The following is an 8,690-nucleotide window of genomic DNA, read 5'->3' on the forward strand; positions in this document are numbered from 1 at the left end:
ATTTTGAAAACCATATTCATATATGGTACATTTTTGCATGAAAATATTATAACTATTTAGTCAAATTGAATAAAAAAAAATTTCAAAAGACTAAATTTAAGATTTATTAAAAAGAACATTAAACTTGAACCAACTCAAAATTATAGAGATCAAAATAAAATTTAAAATAGACAATCATATCCAAAAATAAAAGAGCAATGAATGTTGCACCTAATCTCATGCTTCCATTTTCCTTACATATAAAATATATAAAAATATATATATATGACATATGACGATTTTTTATTGGATAATTATTTAGATTGTACAAAGATAGATGTAATTCAATCGCTGTCTAATATAGGTTTTTTCTAAAAATAAAAAATAAAAACTTTTATTTCCCCCAATCAGTCCCTCTTAAGGCGAAACTATCCCATAAACATAAAAACAAAACAAAAATAAAAACCTCAAAAAAGTAGAGCTAAGACAAAGCATGAAGTTAGTATATAAAGAAGGTTATGTGGTTTGGTGTAGTATTTTCCAAACCCCAAAAAACCACTCTCTCCTCCTCCTCCTTTTCCTTCTTTGTTGCTTCCATTACCATACGACTGAAAAGAACAAAGAACAAAGAACAAAACCCCAAACTCCCCATTGAACTTGCCTTGTTCAAATACCCTCAAAACCTTGTGTTTGTATAGTAATATAGAACATTGGGGGGTTGGGTTGGGTTGGGTTTTAAGGCAAGTGATGCGATCAGGAACTTGTGTTTCTTCTCAGCAGACCCTCACCCCGGAGGCTGCTTCGGTTCTGAAGCATTCCCTTTCGCTAGCCGCTCGCCGTGGCCATTCCCATGTTACTCCGCTCCATGTAGCTTCAACTCTTTTATCCTCCAAACCCTCTACTCTCAGCCTCTTTCGTCGCGCTTGCCTTAAATCCCATCCTCCTCATCCTCTCCAATCTCGCGCTCTTGAACTTTGTTTCAATGTCGCTCTCAACCGTCTCCCTACTTCCTCCCCTCCTCTCCTCCATTCCCCCTCTCTCTCCAACGCTCTCATCGCCGCTCTCAAACGCGCTCAAGCTCATCAACGACGCGGTACCTCCCTCGACCACCACCACCACCACCAACAACAACAACTACAACACCCTCTTCTCGCTATCAAAGTTGAGCTACAACATCTCGTTATCTCGATTCTCGATGACCCCAGTGTTAGTCGTGTCATGAGAGAAGCTGGTTTCTCAAGTACTGCTGTTAAAAACAACATTGAAGAGTATAATAACAATGGTAGTATTATTACTAATACTCAAACAACAACCCCACTTTTTTTCTTTCCTGGTTCTGCCTCTGCCTCTGCCTCTGGGAACGCCAGTAAGTTCGTGTTCGAGGTTTTCTTGGGAATGAGGAAGAGGAAGAATGTTGTTTTGGTTGGGGATTCTAATGAAAGACTTGTGTTGGAGGTTATGAACAAGTTCAAAATGGGGGAAGTGCCTCAAGAAATGAAAGGAGTTAAGTTTGTGGAATTTGTTCCATATAATAATAATAATAATACTAATGTGTCTGAGTTTTTGAGGAGGAAGTTAGGGGAAATTTATGATAGTGGGAATTTGGGAGGAGTTGTGCTTTATGTTGGGGATTTGAAATGGATTGTGGAGAGGGGTAGTAGTAGTAGTAATTATGAAGTTGATAGCTTAATTGGGGAAATTGAAAGATTATTGGTGGAGGGTTTTCATTATAATGATCATAATAATATTAATAACAAGATTAAGATTTGGGTTATGGGTGTGGCTACTTATCAAATTTACATGAGATGTCAAATGAGATTGCCTTCTCTTGAAACTCAATGGGATCTTCATGCTCTTCCTCTTCCTTCTTCTGGACTTGCCTTAACTCTCCATTCTTCAAGGTATCAAATTTTCTCTCTTTTAACTTCCTTGAATTTCTTATATTTTCCTTGACAATTTTGTACCGTTAGATGTACGAGAAAACAACTACAAAAGTATATTTAATTTAGTTCCTTCTAGCTACATTATTTCGATAATGATATTTCATCAAGATCAAATAAAAAGAGAACTGTTATTTAATGAATCTATCACAACATCACTCGATTTTGAATTTGAAAATTGTCTGTCTCATACCGAACAATTTAGTCTCTTCCTTCTTTTTTTCAAAATTCACACAAAAGGTACTACTTGGTTTGGAATTTTGCATGGAGGACCTCAATCATTTTTTTTTTTTTTTTTTTTTTTTTTTGAAGTTTAGGGGTTTTTGTACTTATGTTGTGGTGTAAGCTAAAGACATAATCTGAGAATAAGGACAGAAACATAAAAGAAAGGGGAAAAAAAAAAAAGCATTGTTGGGAAAGGTCAGATGGGGTATTGTCCTTTGTGTTTCCTCCTTTTTTATGTCATGATTCAACCACGCATGTCTTCGTTTTTACAGAGTTTTACTCAGAAATTAAACACAAAATCATAACTCTCTCTCTCTTTAATTTGTTTTTTGGTTTTTCTTTCATGGCAGTGTTTATGATTCTTCAAGGCTAAGCTTCTTCTCTCAATCTATGGAAACAAAGCCATTCATTACCAAAGAAGAACATGAAAACCTCAATTGTTGTGAAGAATGCACTTCAAATTTCCATAATGAACTACATCATTTGAAATCTTTCCACTCCAAACAAGTTCCCTCTTGGCTTCAATCACATACAAAGGTATTGTTATATATAAATTATTTGTCCAGACACTGATACCATGTTAGAAGTAAAGGCTAAAAACCGTGTTTAACTCATTGTAAATGTAATCCATCCATTGTAATTTGAAAAGGTGGACCTATTTGATTACGTTGGTTTGTTTCTAAGACCAACCCTTTCGTTTTTTGTTACTAACTTTAATTTTTTCATAAAGTAAATAAGAACGATGAATTTTTTAGATTTCCTTTGCATGGAAGCTTATTACTATGTAAACTCATTTAGAAATGAATTTTTTACACAGGAGGAGTTGGTGGAACTGAAGAGAAAATGGAACAAATTATGCAGTAGTCTACACAGAGATGGCGCTGTTCAGACTCAGAGCTTAATGGGGAAAAGCTTTTCATATTCTCCATCGTATCCATGGTGGCCTAAGTCAAATATTTCCTTCACAGATCATCATCATCATCATCAAACATCAAAGCCATTACACAATTTTGTTCCTAGATTCAGAAGACAACAATCTTGCACAACGATTGAATTTGATTTTGGGAACACAAAAACAGAAGAAGAACAGAGTAGAGAATTGAGTTTGAATTCTCTCAAAAACATGGTGGGGAAAGAAGTGAAAATCACTCTGGCTTTAGGGAATTCTCTGTTTTGTGATTCATCAGCAGAATCCATGGAAATGGAAAGTGAAAGAAAGATTGAAAGAGGAGAGATTTTGAAGGTTTTGGAAGAGAATGTACCATGGCAATCAGAATTGATCCCTTGTATAGCAGAGGCAGTGATTTCAATGAAGAAAGATGAGAAATTGATTCAATGGGTTTTGATGGAAGGGAATGATTTCATTGGAAAAAGAAAAATGGGTCTTGTAATTGCAGAATTATTATTTGGATCTGTGGATTTTTTGTTGGATTTGAATGTTAAAAGTGAAGAAATGGGGATTTCTAAATGTGAAATGCTGGAAAAGGCATTGAAATTGAACAGAGAGCTTGTGGTTTTTGTTGAAGATGTGGAAATGGTGGATTCCCAGTTGATGAAATTTCTTGAAAATGGATTTCAGAGTGGGAAATTTGAAGAAATGAAAGAAGAAAGCATTAAAAAAGTGATATTCATTTTAACAAAAGACGATTCTTCTGGTAAAATGATGAACAGAGGTTCTTCTTCTTCGTCGTCGTCTGTGATCGAAATGACACTAAAAATCGAAGAACCCAAATCTGATCACAAGCGAAAAGCCGAATGGGAATTCGAAAACAAATCGAAAAACCGAAGAATCAACAGCAGCCTGGATCTAAACATGGAAGCAGAGGATGAGGAAGAAGAAGAAGAAGATGAATCAGGAAATGGGCAAATTATAAGTCCAATAACAAGTGATCTAACAGGGGAAACAAAAATTCCAAATGGGTTTGTCGAATCGATTTCGAAGCGATTCGTTATGAATAAAAAACCAAAGCAAGAATCAGAAATAAGAGAAGAATTGAAGGGGAAAATGAGAGAGGCATACAAGGAGAAATGTAAATGGGATAGTAGATTTAGAGTGGAAGAGGGGGTTATAGAGGGAATTTTAGAAGGATTTGGTTCATTTTCTAAGAGAATGTTTGAAAAATGGGTGAAAGAGATTTTTCAAACAAGCTTAGAAAATGGTAGATATGGTGGGAAAGGGGAAGGGGGTATAGATATAAAATTGTGTTTGGATCATAAACACATTTTGGAAGAAGAAGAAGAAGAAGAAGAAGATGGGTATATGGGTTCTTGTCTCCCTAAAAAAATTAAACTTTCTATGGATTGAAAGTGGTCTTTTTGTAAAATCCTTTGTTTAAAAAAAAAAAAAAAAAAAAAAAAAGCCCACAATGTCCTTAACTCTTGTATTTCCTCACTTTTCTTAATAGGATTGCCACTTTCTTCCTTTCATATATTGCTTCTTTCTTTTCTTTTACTATATTATATCGGAAACGTCTTCGATAGTTTGAACATATAATTTCATTAATATGCTCGTATGATACAAGAAATGAGAATATATTTACTTGAAGGATAGAAAAAAGCGATTGGAATTAGAATATGTGAACGTATGAAATTGAAATGACATGTAAAGAGTGGGAAGATCCAAACATTTTACTTCTTGATCAATATTAAATCCCTTAACTCAATGAGTTATGTAAAAATTGAAATATTTGTTTGAGATAATGTTTTTATAATACTTGGTTATGTATGCCTTCCTAAGGATATTTTGCAGCCAATATTGGCATATGTTGAAATTATTGATTTGTGGTTGCCTTTTTCCAAAGTAATAACAAAAAAAGATACTCCTTTGATTTATAATTTATTGGTGGACCCACGACGATTTTGTAGTTTTTTTCTTTTGACTTTTTGGGTTTGTTGAGGCATATACTAACTACCCATTATAGTGAGAGTAAATATAGCCTAACTTACATATAATATGAATAAATTACCAAGAGATTTATGGTTCTAATTTTTCTATCCCTATAGTTAAATTACTGTTTTAGTCATTCTCCTCCAACTTTAATTTCAATGCTTTTGGAAATTTGAACTCGACTTTTATCTATTAGTTAAAACTTACTGATATGACTTTTCAAATATTTACATCATTACAAAAAATGACATGTATAGTACAAAATTTTTTATACTTTCCACACACACAGTGAAGTTAACAAGTATATATGGTTAACAAAGAAAACCACTGTTAAGGCTATATTAAAATATAGACACTAACTCACAAAAAAATAAAAATATTGTTTAAATAACAACTTTTTTTTTTTTTTTTTGGTGAGATTTAGGAAAGGGTAATTGGGTAAAATAGCCAATAGCAACAATGTATGGGGCATTGTAAGACTTAGCCATGATTCCCCTATGATCATAGACCAAAGCAAATCTTGTACACATGAAATGAATTTTATTGAGAGAATTGCTAGTGTCATATCTCTATCAAATGTTTTAATTAATTAATAATAATAGTAATAATAAATATTAAAAATACACAAAGTGTGAAGGCCCCACATCCGCCGTTGGATGCAATCATTTGGTCTCTTATCATTAACCCTTTTTTGAAAATGGAATTGGAAGAAAAAGAATTTAATTTTTAAAAAAAGTAAAAAAATAAAAAGGTGTGCTATAATTGAATTTGAGTGGGATAGAATTTTAATTATCTTATTTATTGTGATAAAGAGAAGCCCAATGAAACATTCATCATTGTTCTTTTTTTTTTTAATTTTTTTTTGTTATTTTCATTTATAAGAATTGTGACCTAACAATATTTATGATATGATATGAATGAATGTAAACTGATTGTTGTAGTCAAACGTGCGTATAAAAGTGGAATCTCATAATCATCCTTTCATAATCATTCTATGCCGTTTTGTTTTTGTAATTTTCGTAATTTTTATATACTCAAAATGTTTATTTTAATTTTACTTAATTATAAAAGAAACTTCCATATATTGAAAAATATTAAACTATTTATAGAAATAGTACATTGATATACACTGATAAATTTCTATCAACTTCTATCAATAACAGACTTCTATTAGTTTCTATTACTAATAGACACTAATAGACTTCTATCATCGTCTATCAATGATAAACTTGTATCAATTTCTATCACTAATAGATACTAATATACTTCTATCAACATTTATCTGTTCACAACTATAATTAAATTTCGCTATTTGTATACATATTTTTCCTTATTTTTTATTTTTTGAAAATTCCCTTAATTAAAACTTTGGTTTCTTTATCGATTCGAGCTTAACTTAGTTGATAATTTGTAGTTAGAAGAAAAAAATCAGACGTCATATGGTTGCAACAAGCGGAATGAAGAAGCCATCTATTACCTGGGGAGATTGCAAGTGCTGAGGAATTGGATGAAATCACCTATTTAAGCAAGTCTTGTACGTCACTCATTTGAAAAGTAGACGAGGAAGGTTCAAAGGCAGTAGTAACAGCAAAAGCAGAGCTAGGATTAGGTGTAAAAGATCGAGGCTTGTATGTATGTCCAGGTGGTCGCGGTGGTCTTGTAGGACCGTTGTCTATAATATGACCTCTTTTGTGACAGTATTTGCACTCGACTTTTGGACAGTCAGCAAACTTATGGCTAGTAAGGTTACAGTTTTTACGAAAGGAAGCTCCAGAAGTACCAGGCATATGAGTGTTGGTGAGTACAACCTCCGATTGTTGGGAAGAAATGATGCCATGACGTTTTTCTTCAAACAGAATTTCCTGAATTGTTGCATCTAGAGACGGAAGAAGACTACAGTAGAACAAAGCAGCATGGATCGACTCATATTTTGGAAGAAGCCTCATAAGAACCTTAATAAGGCTAAGGTGATCAATACTAATTTTAGCTTGACCCAATTGTGTCTAGACTAGCTGAAGTGTTCCTGTCTATCTGGTTTCAGTTTGTTAGCTTAGCTCACTACTATCAACTGCACAATACCCTGACTAATCTTACTCAAGAGACGGGGCAATCTGTTAATGACTACTTGGCTCCCACAAACTCTTAGCATCATCAAACACATCAAACTGAATGTGAATGGTCGGTATATATGTATTTCCGAACCAAGTGATGATTTGATGGTTTTTGTTGTCTCAATCCTCTAATCATTCAACAAATTTAGTATCGTCCTCAATGGATATCTTGACTGGCTGGGGAATATCACCAGTGACAATTTGCCATAATTTACGCTCGATTAGGAAATTCTTCATTTGATGGGCCCAAGTAATGTAATTTGTCCCATCAAGAATAATACTAATGGGATGAAATACATGATCTTTTTTCCATGTGGCTTGGCGACTTGGAAGGAGAAGAAACTGTCTCAAATGCTTGCATGGACGCACGAACCGGCTACACAGAGTTGATTTGAGTGCGAATCAGGTTGTATTTGTTAGGATTGGTGTCCTAATTCTCCCGGTGGTCTCGTAGTTTGTAAACATTTTGTACACATTGTTATTAATAAAATAAATGTTATTTTATTTGCATTTACTCATATCCAATAAACTTAGATCCGTGGTTATTTTACATAACTTAAGAATGTATGTGAGATATACAAGTGGATCGTGCCTTAAGTAATAACCTAAATGGTCTGTAGTATAAGGATAAAAGAGGGATACCTTATCCTTGCAACACTACGGATACGGCCCGCTTTGTAGATGTTTACATTTATCAGGTATCTCGACATGAGCAATTGATATTCATTTTGTCTATGAAAGATATGATATTTTAGTTGCATTAACCACAAACCAAGAAACTAACATCCAAGGTTATCGTTGTAACTTAAACATTTACGTGGAGACATAAAGGTGGGTCATGTTTAAATGATAACTTAAATGGTCTGTAGTATATGGATAAGGCTAGATATCTTATCCTAGTGACACTTCAAGTATGGCCCACTTTGTAGATGTTACAAATGTTGTAAAATACTACAAATGATCTAATCCTGATCATTCATGTATTAGACATACAAGCGAGGATATTCTATACAAAGGAGTTTGTATACGACTGGAGCACAAAATGTTTAGTCTCATTATATAAAATCGTTCATAATAGAGACTTTCATTTCACTAGGGTGACCATAGATAACATGACCTTTATCCTGAATGAGTTGTAACTCCTGCCCATAAGGGCGGTCATTTGATTTGTATGGGTAAGAGTGGCCAAATCGCCGATAAAACCTACCATTTTGGGGATTTGTCTTATTGGGAAGCTGGGAACTCAGCTACACAAGATGAAATTTATTCCTTCCCCGAAGCAAAGGTAAGTAGATAAATTGCTCCCTTAAAGGCTGATTCCAGGTCTTGAACAATGTGGCGCCACACTCTCTCCTGGTTCGAGAAGGGTTTAGTCATAGCGGAACTATGATCTATTGTTCATTAGAGGAATTAGTTGTACTTAAGGAGTTAGATGTAATTACAGGGGTAAAATGGTAATTTAGCCCAGCTGTACTTACTAGCAATTTATAAAAGGTCATCGTACTGTTGATTGGTTATATCCAATGGACACAGAAATATATCTATTGC

The 8,690-nt window shown here is 33.9% G+C and overlaps 1 protein-coding gene across 1 annotated transcript; it reads left to right on the top strand.

Annotated features, from left to right (window-relative positions):
* The first annotated feature begins 514 nt into the window (after positions 1 to 514).
* LOC120079470 (protein SMAX1-LIKE 4-like) lies at positions 515 to 4,573 on the top strand. Its single transcript, XM_039033665.2, has 3 exons — positions 515 to 1,880; positions 2,495 to 2,681; positions 2,962 to 4,573. The coding sequence occupies exons 1-3, from the start codon at positions 727 to 729 to the stop codon at positions 4,447 to 4,449; spliced, it is 2,829 nt and encodes a 942-aa protein (XP_038889593.1). The 5' UTR covers positions 515 to 726; the 3' UTR covers positions 4,450 to 4,573.
* The last annotated feature ends 4,117 nt before the right edge of the window (positions 4,574 to 8,690 follow it).

Source organism: Benincasa hispida, chromosome 6 (genome assembly GCF_027475165.1).
Source record: "Benincasa hispida cultivar pf3 chromosome 6, pf3_genome.v1.1, whole genome shotgun sequence".
NCBI classification, from domain to species: domain Eukaryota; kingdom Viridiplantae; phylum Streptophyta; class Magnoliopsida; order Cucurbitales; family Cucurbitaceae; genus Benincasa; species Benincasa hispida.

Bases quoted from the DNA above. Each gene is read 5' to 3' on its own strand.
- LOC120079470 (XM_039033665.2), top strand. From the start codon at position 727: ATGCGATCAGGAACTTGTGTTTCTTCTCAGCAGACCCTCACCCCGGAG. The intron at 1,881-2,494 runs GTATCAAATTTT...CTTTCATGGCAG, and splicing joins TTAACTCTCCATTCTTCAAG to TGTTTATGATTCTTCAAGGC. The intron at 2,682-2,961 runs GTATTGTTATAT...TTTTTTACACAG, and splicing joins GGCTTCAATCACATACAAAG to GAGGAGTTGGTGGAACTGAA.